Source organism: Tachypleus tridentatus, chromosome 9 (genome assembly GCF_004210375.1).
Source record: "Tachypleus tridentatus isolate NWPU-2018 chromosome 9, ASM421037v1, whole genome shotgun sequence".
Lineage (NCBI taxonomy): Eukaryota > Metazoa > Arthropoda > Merostomata > Xiphosura > Limulidae > Tachypleus > Tachypleus tridentatus.
Window position 1 is genome coordinate 167,858,197 of NC_134833.1, and position 18,695 is coordinate 167,876,891.

Sequence of the window (18,695 nt, forward strand, 5' to 3'; positions counted from 1 at the left end):
ACGTACTTACACAGTGTTCCTGCTAGGTTAATACTGGTATTTAATGTTCACACATTTGTCTTTCCAATGGATTTCTAAAGTAATTGAATAAGCCCATGTGAACAGTGATAAAAAGAAAGCAATTATTTAAAGTTCTGAATATAAGTGAGATAACCAAGAAAGAAATGGCAGCTTTTAAAGTGTTATAATTGCAGACTGTATTGTAATAACAGAGATAGAGAGAATATTTTGTTTGGTCAATAAAATTCGAAAGTAACTGAACCAGCGTGTGTGGACGCGTGTGTGGACTTTTGATATAAAAGAGAATGATTCAAAACTGTGGTAACCCATGAATTAACGTAAGTTAATTTAGCACTGATTGTATTGTAATAACAGAGTAGAGGAGAATAATTTGTCTTGACAAAAAATGGAACTTATCCATCTGATCTTCATAAAAAAGAGACAATTAAATTCTGGATTCGACTGTGATAACCAATTGTATAACAAGGTTTTGTAGATATGTTTGATGTCTATTGAATATACTACTTTAAAACAAGTGGATTGTGTGTTTTCCATTTATTCATTAAATTTATTACCAGAAAGTCAGCCACATACTGTAAAGAATTGGCCTTTATAAAAACCTGACATTGGTGAGCTAGCCATGATTATACAGTGGTAGAAAAAATGTGAGCGACAGTGAAAACAGTCCTATATGTGTACAATGCGGTGGTGGTAAAAACAGTTTAATTATTACTATCATTCTACATAGCCATATTAACTGATTTTGATAAATTGGTAGAGAGAGGTGAGTAGCTTGGACTAACAGATGGTGACTTATGGAAGTTTGTTAAAGAACAACAAGAATCAACAGGAGAGAGACAGAGAGGAGAGGATAGAAAACAAAAAGCAAAGAATGGAAATGGAGGAGAGACGAAAAAAAAAAACAAATTGAAACTGCTAAGACCACCTAACAGAAAGACGAAGGATCCAAGAATGACACTGGGGTCAGGGCAAGCTGACCTAATATGCCTAAACTTGATGGACAGAAAGACGACATGGATGCTTTCCTGAACCCCTTAGTATGGATGCCTCTATGCAACATGGAGAACTTCCAGAAAACATACTGTCTTTTCAGTTTACCTACTCTGGGATCTGGACATCCACCCATGTTTGCCACGGATGGCAACCCATAAAGGGGAGAAGAGAATTTTGGTGGTTGAGGGTCCAACCACAATACACTACTTTGACCCTGAATTCCTGTAAACTGGTAGCCCTCCAGGGTCAATCAGTTGGTCCTGTTGGGGTAGGATCAACCAAGTAAAAGTATTGGGTGTTGTCTATAGGTGGTACGGACATTATGTGTGAAGTTAAACAAATCACAGTACCAACAGAACACTGGACACAAGTAATGAAGTTGGTTCGTGAGCTGATTGTGAGATGACACCCAGGAACAAAAAAGATGGCAGACAGAATCACCAGCAACTTCCTATTGGCAATGGGTCACTGAACATGTAACAATATTCTGCAAGTCATGTAACATCTGCCAAGGAACAATACCTTCAGAAAAGGTGACCAAGGTGCCACTGGGTGAGATGCCTCTCATAGAAAAGTTATTCAGCAGAGCAGATGTGGACTTGGTTGTACAACTAGCACCTGTATCTAACAAGGGCAACCAGTATGTGCTGACAGTAGTTTACTATGCAAAATGTTATCCAGAAGCTATAGCACTGCCAAAGATAGAAAGAGTAGCACAAGCACATCTGGAAATGTTTTGCAGTGTAGGCTATCCAAAAGAAGTCTTGAATGATAGATGGACCCAGTTTACTTCTGAACTGATGAAGGAAGTGTGCAGACACATCATCACAACCCTGAATGTAATGGACTTTGTGAGGGAGTCAATAGAGTCTTAAAAAGCATGCTAAAGAAGATGTGCCAGGACAGACCAAATGACTGGAACAGGTACCTGCAGGCAGTATTATTTGCTTACAGAAAAGCCACACAAGCAAGTTCAGGCTTCTACCCTTCAGAAGAATAGCACAAGGAACACATACCAGTATTTGTTAGACCTCAGAAACTGAGTGGAGGATACCTGTCAACTTGCTAAAGAGAATGTGTAAGCAGGTCAAGGCAGTTAGAAGCTCTTCTGTGACAAGAAGGCCAAAGACTGATATTTAAATTTGGACAAACAACAAACTCACTTTGCAGTGGAAAATACCTTTTAAAGTGCAGGAAGTGGCCAAAAGAATGGACTATAAAGTGAACTTGGATGGGAAGATCTAGCATGCCAATCTGTTAAGAGGTACTTTGAGAGGAAATAAGGCCTAACATCTTCAGCTATTGAAGCACAGATGAGCAAGGCAGGCATGGCTGTCATTGATGCACAGCCAGAAGACAGTAACTTTGTCATAGAAGATGTAGGCCCACTGGACCTCAGATCAGAGAGTGGAACTGAGATGTATAAGTACATCAACATTAGTGAAGAACTGACTGACAAGCAGAATAGAGATGCAAGGAAACACAAGACAAAGACATGGAATCCTGTCAATGTAAAGTCCAACTAAGAAGTATGTTTTATTATAGCAAAGCCCCCTATCTGCTGAATCCACCTAGGGGAAATGAACCCCTGATTTTAGCATCGTAAGTAAGTAGACTTACTGCTGTACCAGCGGGGGACCCAACAAAGGAACTACAAATGTCGGTACAGACCATACAAGAAGACTTCATGTATGAACTGAAAATATTCTTTGTATATAGTACAAAAAATGTTGTAAATATTTTTCTCGAGAAGGGGATTATTGTTGGATATATGAAGCTATTCAGTCTAAGATTTATTATTTAGTTTATTTATGATTTAATATTTAATGATTATTTAATTTTTACAAAAAGCTAATTATGCCAAATTTCAATACCTAACTCGAAACAAGCTGTACATTGTGTCTGCAGTTTAAATGTTGTAGTAAGGTTTTGTAATATTTTTTATGTTATCTTAATCAAAGCTTCTAATTTTTTCTTAACGTGTGATATTGTTTAATTGGAAGATTAGATGTTTCTAAATGTTCCTGTCACATGTGAAGATATAGAAAGGAAGTTAAGAATGTTTGTGATAATGAAGTTAGCCTGCATGTGAGTTTCATCATAAGAGATTTCTAAAATGAGTTTCACACTTTGTATAGTAACAAAAGAAATAGAGAAAAATATTTTGTCTTGTCAGTGTGGTCTAAAATAACTGAATCCACCTACATGGACTATGAAGAAAAGAAGACAATTATTTAAAGCTTCTGATACAACCCATAATGTAACAGTATATTAAAACAATATCTATTCAAAACAAGTGAATCATTTGCTGTCCATTTATTGTTAAAATTTACTGCTAACAAGTCACAGACACCTACTGTCAAAAACCTGTCTCTATAAAACCTGGGTGTGTGTAATATGTATCATATATATAAAACAGATTGCTGGACATTTCTATCAAGGTAAGTACAAAACCTTACTGTGTGTTATGTGTATCATATTTATAAAAAAGATTGCTGGACATTTCTATCAAGGTAAGTACAAAACCTTACTGTGTGTAATATATATCATATTTATAAAACAGATTGCTGGACATTTCTATCAAGGTAAGTACTAAACCTTACTGTGTGTTATGTGTATCATATTTATAAAACAGATTGCTGGACATTTCTATCAAGGTAAGTACAAAACCTTACTGTGTGTTATGTGTATCATATTTATAAAACAGATTACTGGACATTTCTACCAAGGTAAGTACAAAACCTGACTGTGTGTAATATGTATCATATTTATAAAACAGATTACTGGACATTTCTATCAAGGTAAGTACAAAACCTTTCTGTGTGTTATGTGTATCATATTTATAAAACAGATTGCTGGACATTTCTATCAAGGTAAGTACAAAACCTTACTGTGTGTTATGTGTATCATATTTATAAAACAGATTACTGGACATTTCTACCAAGGTAAGTACAAAACCTTACTGTGTGTTATGTGTATCATATTTATAAAACAGATTGCTGGACATTTCTACCAAGGTAAGTACAAAACCATACCTATCAAGGTAAGTACAAAACCTTACTGTGTGTAATATGTATCATATATATAAAACAGATTACTGGACATTTCTACCAAGGTAAGTACAAAACCTTACTGTGTGTTATGTGTATCATATTTATAAAACAGATTGCTGGACATTTCTATCAAGGTAAGTACAAAACCTGACTGTGTGTTATGTGTATCACATTTATAAAACAGATTGCTGGACATTTCTACCAAGGTAAGTACAAAACCTGACTGTGTGTAATATGTATCATATAGAAAACAGATTACTCGACATTTCTACCAAGGTAAGTACAAAACCTTACTGTGTGTAATATGTATCATATATATAAAACAGATTACTGGACATTTCTACCAAGGTAAGTACAAAACCTTACTGTGTGTTATGTGTATCATATTTATAAAACAGATTGCTGGACATTTCTATCAAGGTAAGTACAAAACCTGACTGTGTGTTATGTGTATCACATTTATAAAACAGATTGCTGGACATTTCTACCAAGGTAAGTACAAAACCTGACTGTGTGTAATATGTATCATATTTATAAAACAGATTGCTGGACATTTCTATCAAGGTAAGCACAGAACCTTTCTGTGTGTAATATGTATCATATTTATAAAACAGATTGCTGGACATTCCTACTAAGGTAAGTTGAAATACTTACCACCAACTTGTCTCTGTAGACCTTCCCGATCACCTTCAGAGCATGCTTGGTGCAGCTGTTCTTTATGTTGAATAACTTTTCTCACTTCTGTTTCTTCAAAGGTTTCCAGCTCTGTCTGAGTTTTCTAAAAATCCAAATTATTATCAAATACATGTATAATAACAAGTTGTTAGCTTACAGAATATATATTATGTATGATTGTTATGTATGTTTATTATACAGGGTGTTCGGAAAGTCATTGTGCACTTATATATTTATTAACAGACATGTTTCAATATAGAATACAGGAGGTAAATATGAATGACAATTATAAACAATGTTGAAAGTGACCCCCATTGGCATCAATACAGGCCTGGATCCTTCTTATTTTGTTTCTAAACACCGCTTTCAGTTGCTGGCTTGAAATAAACTGAATAAAATATGATTACAAAACTGCACAGTGACTTTCTGAACACCCTGTATGTGACTATTTTGTGGTTATTATGTATGATTAATTGTTACATATGATTGCTTTAATTTCTATACTAAAGATAGAAAACAACTAAAATTAAAAATCTGCCAACAAGGAATATTCAGAATTTCTGCAAATAAAATTAAATAGGTGTTTACATTTCTGAAATACTGAAAAAAAACGACTATTTAGGAATAAACTTCATAACATTTATATTTTCATCTTTTTGGTAGGCACTGTAATACTCATTTTACCATCAGAAGAGAGTTCACCAGAAGAGTAGAGCTGGTTTGTTACAGGTTGAAACAACTGCATAAGATGGATTATTCTGTTACAGCTCAAATAAACAAAGAGGACCCTGAGACCATAAAGATTTGACTGGTTTTTTACAACTCATATAACCAAAGAGGATCCTTAGACCATAAGTGTTGGAATAGTTTTTAAAGATCAAAAACATGCAGGTGTTCCTCATTAGTATAAGGGTTGGACTGGTTTGTTAAAACTCAAATAAACAACCAGGACCCTGAGTACCATAAGGGTTCGACTGATTTGTTAGTGGTTGGCTTTTGGATATTATGAAGGCAGTAAATTTGACTAAGTTTAAGAGAAAGCTTGATAACTATATGAATGATAAGGGCTGACTTTAAGACTGTTTTTTAATTTATTCATTTAGTAGTTTAGATTAGAGAATAGAACAGCTGAGAAAGAGCAACAGGTCCCTTGTTGTCCCTCAAATTTATGTCACATAAACAACAATGCCTATGAGAACAAAATGCTTTTTTAATTTAATTGCTTTTTGCAGACAAACTCTATATCTAATCATCTGGGTATCAGTAAATGTTTTTGTGAGTATAAGGGAAAGTAAAAATTCCTAATGTTTTCTTTAAAGAAGTCTACATTTTATTCTAAAAAGGTGTGTTTTAATAAAACTGAGGCTAACTGAAATAAATTATGAATAACTGCTACAAGATGGTCAACTTTTCATACATAACTCTAATAACTACCTTGATCAGATCTATAACTTTATCAGTCTCAGAAGATCTTCCACCAGCGACCTCTATGTGAGTCACTTCTTGATGCTCTTCTCTTAACCACTGTTTAACTTGTTCAATCAGCAGTTGTAGCTCTCGGCTTTTTACAATAACGTCATTTAAATTGTCAATGTGAGACTGTACAGCACTTTTCAACTCTTGAAACTTCTGTTTCAGATCATTTAGTGTCTTCTTAACATTTTCAGCATCTCTGGTGTCCAGTTCAGGAACTAATGCCTCAACTCTTTTTTCAGATGTTTCAATCACAACTTCCTTGTTGATGGTTTCTCTCTGGAGAGACTATGAATAATAATAAAAATGGAGTATTTTTTTCACACTTTTTTGTTGCAAGTCACTAAGAAAACATATTATGATTCTGTTTTTAACATATCATAATTTATCACAACAATAAGAAAGCTTATAAAAATATGATGTAGTAAGATGATTCACATCATCACTAGGTGAAAACTGAAGTTGAGTTGTACCATCTCTATTCAACTCATATAGAGAATACTATCCAAGTAACATTTAGAGTGAGAAGGAAATTGGTAAAAAATAAGCTACTTGGTAAGCCAGAGCCAATATCTTGAAACCAATTCATACACCAAAATTCTTGGTTTTTAAAATATAACACAAGATACTTTTCAATTTTCGAGAAAAAAGATTTTCACTACCTATTGAGTAAAAAAACTGTTAAAGTACAAATACCTCTTCCAAGATGAAGCATGACCATAATTAGTTATGTTCATCTTAAGATATTAGTAAGGTACAGGATACAACAGACCAAACCATAATTTGAGAAACATTACTTACATTAGCATAATACAGCACTTTCTCTAAGGACTGTGTATTAAAGTCTGGATGCAGTTTATTAGTAACATTAACCTCATATCTTCTGTATTAAAGTTTGGATGTTGTTTGTTACTTTCGTCAACTTCATACAGTTTCTTCTCTAAGAATTCTGTATTAAAGTTTGGATGTTGTTTATTACTTACATTAGCCTCACATAGCAAGTTCTCTAAGGATTCTGTATTAAAGTTTGGATGTTGTTTATTACTTACATTAGCCTCACATAGCAAGTTCTCTAAGGATTCTGTATTAAAGTTTGGATGTTGTTTGTTACTTTCATCAACTTCATACAGTCTCTTCTCTAAGAATTCTGTATTAAGGCATGGATGTTGTTTATTACTTACATTAGCCTTACACAGCAAGTTCTCTAAGGATTCTGTATTAAAGTCTGGATGTAGTTTATTACTTACATTAGCCTCATAGTTTCTTCTCTAAGAATTCTGTATTAAAGTTTAAATGTAGTTTATTACTAACATTAGCCTCATACACTTTCTTCTCTAAGAATTCTGTATTAAAGATTGGATGTAGTTTATTACTAACATTAGCCTCATACACTTTCTTCTCTAAGAATTCTGTATTAAAGTCTGGATGTAGTTTATTACTAACATTAGCCTCATACACTTTCTTCTCTAAGAATTCTGTATTAAAGATTGGATGTAGTTTATTACTAACATTAGCCTCATACACTTTCTTCTCTAAGAATTCTGTATTAAAGTCTGGATGTAGTTTATTACTAACATTAGCCTCATACACTTTCTTCTCTAAGAATTCTGTATTAAAGATTGGATGTAGTTTATTACTAACATTAGCCTCATACACTTTCTTCTCTAAGAATTCTGTATTAAAGATTGGATGTAGTTTATTACTTACATTAGCCTCATACACTTTCTTCTCTAAGAATTCTGTATTAAAGATTGGATGTAGTTTATTACTTACATTAGCCTCATACACTTTCTTCTCTAAGAATTCTGTATTAAAGATTGGATGTAGTTTATTACTTACATTAGCCTCATACACTTTCTTCTCTAAGAATTCTGTATTAAAGTTTAAATGTAGTTTATTACTAACATTAGCCTCATACACTTTCTTCTCTAAGAATTCTGTATTAAAGATTGATGTAGTTTATTACTAACATTAGCCTCATACACTTTCTTCTCTAAGAATTCTGTATTAAAGTTTAAATGTAGTTTATTACTAACATTAGCCTCATACAGTTTCTTCTCTAAGAATTCTGTATTAAAGTTTAAATGTAGTTTATTACTAACATTAGCCTCTTACACTTTCTTCTCTAAGAATTCTGTATTAAAGATTGGATGTAGTTTATTACTAACATTAGCCTCATACACTTTCTTCTCTAAGAATTCTGTATTAAAGTTTAAATGTAGTTTATTACTAACATTAGCCTCATACAGTTTCTTCTCTAAGAATTCTGTATTAAAGTTTAAATGTAGTTTATTACTAACATTAGCCTCATACACTTTCTTCTCTAAGAATTCTGTATTAAAGATTGGATGTAGTTTATTACTAACATTAGCCTCATACACTTTCTTCTCTAAGAATTCTGTATTAAAGTTTAAATGTAGTTTATTACTAACATTAGCCTCATACAGTTTCTTCTCTAAGAATTCTGTATTAAAGTTTAAATGTAGTTTATTACTAACATTAGCCTCATACACTTTCTTCTCTAAGAATTCTGTATTAAAGTCTGGATGTAGTTTATTACTAACATTAGCCTCATACACTTTCTTCTCTAAGAATTCTGTATTAAAGATTGGATGTAGTTTATTACTAACATTAGCCTCATACACTTTCTTCTCTAAAAATTCTGTATTAAAGATTGGATGTAGTTTATTACTTACATTAGCCTCATACACTTTCTTCTCTAAGAATTCTGTATTAAAGTTTAAATGTAGTTTATTACTAACATTAGCCTCATACAGTTTCTTCTCTAAGAATTCTGTATTAAAGTTTAAATGTAGTTTATTACTAACATTAGCCTCATACACTTTCTTCTCTAAGAATTCTGTATTAAAGTTTAAATGTAGTTTATTACTAACATTAGCCTCATACAGTTTCTTCTCTAAGAATTCTGTATTAAAGTTTAAATGTAGTTTATTACTAACATTAGCCTCATACAGTTTCTTCTCTAAGAATTCTGTATTAAAGTCTGGATGTAGTTTATTACTAACATTAGCCTCATACACTTTCTTCTCTAAGAATTCTGTATTAAAGATTGGATGTAGTTTATTACTAACATTAGCCTCATACACTTTCTTCTCTAAGAATTCTGTATTAAAGTTTAAATGTAGTTTATTACTAACATTAGCCTCATACAGTTTCTTCTCTAAGAATTCTGTATTAAAGTTTAAATGTAGTTTATTACTAACATTAGCCTCATACACTTTCTTCTCTAAGAATTCTGTATTAAAGTCTGGATGTAGTTTATTACTAACATTAGCCTCATACACTTTCTTCTCTAAAAATTCTGTATTAAAGATTGGATGTAGTTTATTACTTACATTAGCCTCATACACTTTCTTCTCTAAGAATTCTGTATTAAAGATTGGATGTAGTTTATTACTAACATTAGCCTCATACACTTTCTTCTCTAAGAATTATGTATTAAAGATTGGATGTAGTTTATTACTAACATTAGCCTCATACACTTTCTTCTCTAAGAATTCTGTATTAAAGTTTAAATGTAGTTTATTACTAACATTAGCCTCATACAGTTTCTTCTCTAAGAATTCTGTATTAAAGTTTAAATGTAGTTTATTACTAACATTAGCCTCATACACTTTCTTCTCTAAGAATTCTGTATTAAAGTTTAAATGTAGTTTATTACTAACATTAGCCTCATACACTTTCTTCTCTAAGAATTCTGTATTAAAGTCTGGATGTAGTTTATTACTAACATTAGCCTCATACACTTTCTTCTCTAAGAATTCTGTATTAAAGATTGGATGTAGTTTATTACTAACATTAGCCTCATACACTTTCTTCTCTAAGAATTCTGTATTAAAGTCTGGATGTAGTTTATTACTAACATTAGCCTCATACACTTTCTTCTCTAAGAATTCTGTATTAAAGATTGGATGTAGTTTATTACTAACATTAGCCTCATACACTTTCTTCTCTAAAAATTCTGTATTAAAGATTGGATGTAGTTTATTACTAACATTAGCCTCATACACTTTCTTCTCTAAGAATTCTGTATTAAAGTTTAAATGTAGTTTATTACTAACATTAGCCTCATACAGTTTCTTCTCTAAGAATTCTGTATTAAAGATTGGATGTAGTTTATTACTAACATTAGCCTCATACACTTTCTTCTCTAAGAATTATGTATTAAAGATTGGATGTAGTTTATTACTTACATTAGCCTCATAGTTTCTTCTCTAAGAATTCTGTATTAAAGTTTAAATGTAGTTTATTACTAACATTAGCCTCATACACTTTCTTCTCTAAGAATTCTGTATTAAAGATTGGATGTAGTTTATTACTTACATTAGCCTCATACACTTTCTTCTCTAAGAATTCTGTATTAAAGATTGGATGTAGTTTATTACTAACATTAGCCTCATACACTTTCTTCTCTAAGAATTATGTATTAAAGATTGGATGTAGTTTATTACTAACATTAGCCTCATACAGTTTCTTCTCTAAGAATTCTGTATTAAAGTTTAAATGTAGTTTATTACTAACATTAGCCTCATACACTTTCTTCTCTAAGAATTCTGTATTAAAGATTGGATGTAGTTTATTACTAACATTAGCCTCATACACTTTCTTCTCTAAGAATTCTGTATTAAAGTTTAAATGTAGTTTATTACTAACATTAGCCTCATACAGTTTCTTCTCTAAGAATTCTGTATTAAAGTTTAAATGTAGTTTATTACTAACATTAGCCTCATACACTTTCTTCTCTAAGAATTCTATATTAAAGATTGGATGTAGTTTATTACTAACATTAGCCTCATACACTTTCTTCTCTAAGAATTCTGTATTAAAGTTTAAATGTAGTTTATTACTAACATTAGCCTCATACAGTTTCTTCTCTAAGAATTCTGTATTAAAGTTTAAATGTAGTTTATTACTAACATTAGCCTCATACACTTTCTTCTCTAAGAATTCTGTATTAAAGTCTGGATGTAGTTTATTACTTACATTAGCCTCATACAGTTTCTTCTCTAAAAATTCTGTATTACAGTCTGGATGTAGTTTATTACTTACATTAGCCTTACACAGCAAGTTCTCTAAGGATTCTGTATTACAGTCTGGATGTAGTTTATTACTTACATTAGCCTTACACAGCAAGTTCTCTAAGGATTCTGTATTACAGTCTGGATGTAGTTTATTACTTACATTAGCTTCTTGGAGCTTTTTCTCTAAAGTTTCTGTATGAAACCCTGGAGGTGATAAATGATGTAACTTTTCCAATTTTTCTTCAGCCCATTCTTTCAATTTTGACAATTCCTCTAGTATGCTACCATAATTTGCCTGTAAAAGGTCTAAGCTTTCCAACCGCCGTAATACTCTCTTCTGCAGATCACCAGCTTTCTTTTCCAGAGTTCTGGAAAAATATGATAATAATAATTTGTGATTTGAATACCTCAAACATTTTCTTGTAATAAGTTGAACTTGTAAAAGCAAATGAATAAATAACTCATTAAATTATTGTCATAAGAAACAACATCATTCCTTGTTTGAAATTATGGTCACACCATAAAAACTTACTTTAAACGTTCCTTTTGTTTGACTCTCTCTTCTTCCTCAAGATAGTTGCAAATTTCTGATAAATTGGTATTTAATTCTTCCACTTGTCCTTTTGCTCTCTCTATCTCCTCTGTAAGTTGCTGCAAAAGAAAGAAAACTCATTCAAAACATTAATAATAGCAAGATATAAATGAATAGACGAGTGTAGATTTATAGGAATGTGAAGTATTACATTAGGACTAAATTATAACTGTAAAACATTGAATAGATGAATGTAGACATTGACTGAATGTGAAGTATTACACTAGGACTAAATTATAAACTGTAAAACATTGAATAGACAAATGTAGACACAGACAAAATGTGAAGTATTACACTAGGACTAAGTTATATACTGTAAAACATTAAATAAAGGAATGTAGACATTGACAGAATGTAAAGTATTACACTAGGACTAAGTTATATACTGTAAAACATTAAATAGAGGAATGTAGACATCAACAGAATGTGAAGTATTACAATAGGACTAAATTATATACTGTAAAACATTAAATAGAGGAATGTAGACATTGATAGAATGTGAAGTATTACACTGGGACTAAATTATAGTCCATAAAACATTAAATAGATGAATGTAGACACAGACAGAATGTGAAGTATTACACTAGGACTAAGTTATATACTGTAAAACATTGAATAGACAAATGTAGACACAGACAGAATGTGAAGTATTACACTAGGACTAAATTATATACTGTAAAACATTAAATAGAGGAATGTAGACACAGACAGAATGTGAAGTATTACACTAGGACTAAATTATATACTGTAAAACATTAAATAGAGGAATGTAGACACAGACAGAATGTGAAGTATTACACTAGGACTAAATTATAAATTGTAAAACATTAAATAGAGGAATGTAGACATTGATAGAATGTGAAGTATTACACTAGGACTAAATTATAAACTGTAAAACATTGAATAGACAAACATTGACAGAATGTGAAGTATTACACTAGGACTAAATTATAAACTGTAAAACATTGAATAGACAAATGTAGACACAGACAGAATGTGAAGTATTACACTAGGACTAAGTTATATACTGTAAAACATCGAATAGACAAATGCAGACATTGACAGAATGTGAAGTATTACACTAGGACTAAATTATAAACTGTAAAACATTAAATAGACAAATGTAGACACAGACAGAATGTGAAGTATTACAATAGGACTAAATTATATACTGTAAAACATTAAATAGACAAATGTAGACACAGACAGAATGTGAAGTATTACACTAGGACTAAATTATAAACTGTAAAACATTGAATAGACAAACATTGACAGAATGTGAAGTATTACACTAGGACTAAATTATAAACTGTAAAACATTGAATAGACGAATGTAGACACAGACAGAATGTGAAGTATTACACTAGGACTAAATTATATACTGTAAAACATTAAATAGAGGAATCTAGACATTGATAGAATGTGAAGTATTACACTAGGACTAAATTATAGTCCATAAAACATTAAATAGATGAATGTAGACACAGACAGAATGTGAAGTATTACACTAGGACTAAGTTATATACTGTAAAACATTGAATAGACAAATGTAGACACAGACAGAATGTGAAGTATTACACTAGGACTAAATTATATACTGTAAAACATTAAATAGAGGAATGTAAACACAGACAGAATGTGAAGTATTACACTAGGACTAAATTATAAACTGTAAAACATTAAATAGAGGAATGTAGACACAGACAGAATGTGAATTATTACACTAGGACTAAATTATAAACTGTAAAACATTAAATAGAGGAATGTAGACATCAACAGAATGTGAAGTATTACACTAGGACTAAATTATATACTGTAAAACATTAAATAGAGGGATGTAGACACAGACAGAATGTGAAGTATTACACTAGGACTAAATTATAAACTGTAAAACATTAAATAGAGGAATGTATACATTGATAGAATGTGAAGTATTACACTAGGACTAAATTATATACTGTAAAACATTAAATAGAGGAATGTAGACACAGACAGAATGTGAATTATTACACTAGGACTAAACTATAAACTGTAAAACATTAAATAGAGGAATGTAGACATCAACAGAATGTGAAGTATTACACTAGGACTAAATTATATACTGTAAAACATTAAATAGAGGGATGTAGACACAGACAGAATGTGAAGTATTACACTAGGACTAAATTATAAACTGTAAAACATTAAATAGAGGAATGTATACATTGATAGAATGTGAAGTATTACACTAGGACTAAGTTATATACTGTAAAACATTAAATAGAGGAATGTAGACACAGACAGAATGTGAAGTATTACACTAGGACTAAATTATATACTGTAAAACATTAAATAGAGGAATGTAGACATTTACAGAATGTGAAGTATTACACTAGGACTAAATTATAAACTGTAAAACATTGAATAGACGAATGTAGACACAGACAGAATGTGAAGTATTACACTAGGACTAAATTATATACTGTAAAACATTAAATAGAGGAATGTAGACATTGACAGAATGTGAAGTATTACACTAGGACTAAATTATAGTCCATAAAACATTAAATAGATGAATGTAGACACAGACAGAATGTGAATTATTACATTAGGACTAAATTATAAACTGTAAAACAATGAATAGACGAATGTAGACATCAACAGAATGTGAAGTATTACACAAAGACTAAATTATAAAATGTAAAACATTGAATAAATGAGCGTAAACACTGACATAAATTTGAAACATTAAAAAGGGAGTAAGTCCTGAACTAAAACATTGTAGAGGTAAGTACAATCACTGACAGAAACAGGTCTGAATTATAAACTCCTTCTCGACAGGCAAAGACCTAAAAAAATCACCTTGAGAACTTCTTGTCGCTGTAAAGAGTCCCCTGATTCTGGTTTTTCAGCCGACTCCAGAGAAGTACTTATATACTGAAGTCGACCCTCAACTTCTTCAGTCAGATCTTTGAGCTGTTTGATAGCAGCTTTTCTAGCATCTGTCTTAGCCATTAGTTGGGCAACCTTTATTTTAAGAAAGTAAAATTAGAATTAAGCACATCTTAACCTTTCATTAAAGAAATGCATGAGAAATATACTTATTATGAATTTTTGTTAGCACAAGTTTTTAATTTTTCCCTTTATATAAAAATGTTTTGTGAGTATGTAATATTACCATTTGATGACTGTTACTATAGAATACTACAATAATTTAATGTATTTCACTAATGAAAGTTTTTTTTTAAATGAAACTGATTATATGTACAGGATATTACTAATTACAATCGTTATCAAAACATAAATGTCCTCACATGAGTTAAAGTTGTTTGATAATTAGTATAGAACTTAACCCTTTAATACAAATGTCCACTAGGCAGAATCATCTCTAGTTAAGACAGTTTTTTTGTTTTTTTAACAGGGTGGTTAGCCTTTGGAATTCAGATGTTGTAGAAGCAGTAAATTTATAAGAGTTTAAGACAAGGCTTGATAACTATTTTAATGATAAAGGTTAGCTTTAAGGTTTTAAAAATATATTTATTAATAGCTTTAGTTTATAACAAGGCTGAAATTCTCAACAAAAAACAGTAAAAGTGCTCAGCTGGGTGAAGTGAGCCAGTTTTTGAAAGAAAACAAAATCTCTTTGTAAACATACAAAATGACAATGCAGCTGAAACAAGTCCACAGCTATAATAACCTAACATAAATAAGTTCCAATACCAGCAGAATTTCACCTCTGGGGTTTTTAAATGGGTTAGCAATAGTTTCCATGTTTTCTTCAAACATTGTGTCATTTTATGATTTAAAGTAGCCTGAATATATGAACATAACTTACATTTAACTTTCATGTTTACAACAAAAACATGAATGCCCACATATGATTTAAAGTGGTATGGTAATGGGTACAGAAGGTAAAGGTAAACTCTCTCTTTGTTAACCTGAAAAGGTTGAAATGTTGTTCTCTGCATTAAAGTACTAATATCTATACCAGCCATCTTCAGAATACATAGAACATTAACGTGCCGTCTTCAGAATACATAGAACATTAACATCCCATCTTCAGAATACACAGAACATTAACATGCTATCTTCAGAATACATAGAACATTAACGTGCCATCTTCAGAATACATAGAACATTAACGTGCCATCTTCAGAATACATAGAACATTAGCATGCCATCTTCAGAATACATAGAACATTAGCACGCCATCTTTAGAATACATAGAACATTAACATGCCATCTTCAGAATACATAGAACATTAACATGCCATCTTCAGAATACATAGAACATTAGCATGCCATCTTCAGAATACATAGAACATTAGCATGCCATCTTCAGAATACATAGAACATTAACATGCCATCTTCAGAATACATAGAACATTAACATGCCATCTTCAGAATACATAGAACATTAACATCCCATCTTCAGAATACACAGAACATTAACATACCATCTTCGGAATACATAGAACATTAACATGCCATCTTCGAAATACACAGAACATTAACATGCCATCTTTAGAATACATAGAACATTAACATTTTCTTGAACTGATAATTTAATTCAATAGAATACATGTAAGGACTCATGTGGCTGATCCAGTTTCAACCAACACCTGATCCTCATGAACTAAACTCCGGCAGATGATAGGAAAAAGGATGTCTTATGTGGAGGGGAAAACTGCAATATAAAACAAAGTGTTACATCAAACACCTGGCAGAATCTAGAACTCTACATTAAGTTCATGGTAGGAAGGATAACATTTCATTTAACTCAGCAGAATGACACTACCATGCTCTCAACTGAGTGGTATGATGCACACTTAGCTTGACATGCACAGCAATCACACTGATGAAGTTGATACCAACATCTGCTGGTATCAGGAATTGTACATTAGGTATGTAGCAGGAAGAGCCTCAATGCCACAGATCATCAGAGATGGGCAGTAATCCTTGTCTGCTTTACGTGCATGAATTTATAGTTCTGGATAAACATACTTATGAAGAAACAGATGACAAGGAATACCTGTGAAAAGTCATGTGGAACACTCCATCTCAATGTGGTGTAAGGAGCATGACCTTGTGATACATTATGATACTGTATTTTGCTACATACAGGATACACTGACAGAGCCAATCAGCCAACATCAAGTGGCACTTAGAATTGTACATTACGTACATGAGAGGAAAAGCCTCAATTTTACAGTCATCTAGCATGGTATATGATCACAGGTTGTACAGTGTAGATTTAAAATTAACTATAATGGGTCAGGCAGTACACAATACAGGGCAGGATCCAAATATGAGATAAAGGTCAATGTAGAGAAAAAGAACCAAGTATGTACCACCTACAGATACACAGTTACAGTACTGACAATACCCTCCAAAGGAAGATGGAACTACAACACCTACAGATACACAGTTACAGTACTGACAATACCCTCCAAAGGAAGATGGAACTACAACACCTACAGATACACAGTTACAGTTCTGACAATACCCTCCAAAGGAAGATGGAACTACAACACCTACAGATACACAGTTACAGTACTGACAATACCCTCCAAAGGAAGATGGAACTACAACACCTACAGATACACAGTTACAGTACTGACAATACCCTCCAAAGGAAGATGGAACTACAACACCTACAGATACACAGTTACAGTACTGACAATACCCTCCAAAGGAAGATGGAAATATGCATGGTAAGTTACGGATCTGATGATGGGAAGGAAACATGAAAAAGTGACAATTATCAGGAAAAGAAAAAAAAATGTCAGGCAAATTCAAGCCAGAAGGGAAATAGGAAAAATTTCATAGGAGAGATGAGGATGCTGTGGAAGAAACAGACTTAGGAATTATTGAAAAAATCATGCTGGGCAAAGGAAGCAAACAGGGTTGGAATGGTCATAAAGGTTTGAAACAGTGTGAAGGGAGAAGTACATCATGAACAGCCAAATATTGGGCATAGATTAGAGACTTGAAGGAAAGGTAGTTTAAAAAACATGAATACAAAAGGTCTAATGGAGGGCAGAAAAAACATGGAGGACCACATAAAAGTACTAATCTGGAAAATAAACCAAAGTCCAGAGGATGAAAAAATGGAAGGAATAAAACTATATGGATAAGGTTGGCAACTTAAAGACCCAAGCAAAGTCACCCTACTCATATAGCCCAAAACATGGGAAACAAAACAAAATCCTCTCAGAAGGCCAAATAAAAAAAATATGGTAGTGATGAACAACAACAACAACAACAAAAATTTGTGACAGGAATTTTGGTTTGAAGCCCTTTAAAGTCTTAAAATTAATTTCTGGGGCCTGAAAGACAACCTGGGTTGGTCAAAAACTTTTGTTTCTCTTTACCTTGCACAACAAGAGATTAAGTTCCAAACAAGTTTGTACAGCGGCTTAAATGGGATATGAGAATTTAGAGAGAAATTCTGATGGACATGCAATGTTAAGGAAGATGCCGACACAAGGACACCAGGAAAGACATGGAGAGACTATTGTTCAGAATTAGGTGAGGAATACATGGATTGTGCAGGTGCTATCTTGGAAGGAGCAGGGTAAAGCAGACAGAGTGAACATAAATTAGTTTTGGGTGTAGGCATAAAGGAAATTTAATTGAAGTTAAGGAGATTTTGTAGACTTTTGATAATGAACTCTGAATATTAATAACAATGGTTGGTCTTATGGACGTACTGGATTAACAGCCCTTTTCAGAGGGGGCATAGTGAAGAATCATATAATGGCAAGAACTGTAATCCTTTAAAACAGCTACACACGAAAATCTGGCCCTTCAGGCGAGCAATGTGGCAAAGTTAGAATGCATGTGCAGACAGCTGACACACACAGT

General features: G+C 32.2%; 1 protein-coding gene across 1 annotated transcript in view; it reads right to left on the reverse strand.

The window, feature by feature from the left end:
• Positions 1-18,695, reverse strand: part of LOC143227576 (muscle-specific protein 300 kDa-like) — a 134,068-nt gene that overhangs the window by 51,758 nt on the left and 63,615 nt on the right. Inside the window, 5 exon segments of the mRNA XM_076459005.1 lie at positions 4,722-4,845; positions 6,177-6,503; positions 11,418-11,625; positions 11,790-11,908; positions 14,691-14,855. Of these exon segments, the coding sequence (XP_076315120.1) occupies positions 4,722-4,845; positions 6,177-6,503; positions 11,418-11,625; positions 11,790-11,908; positions 14,691-14,855 (943 nt within the window).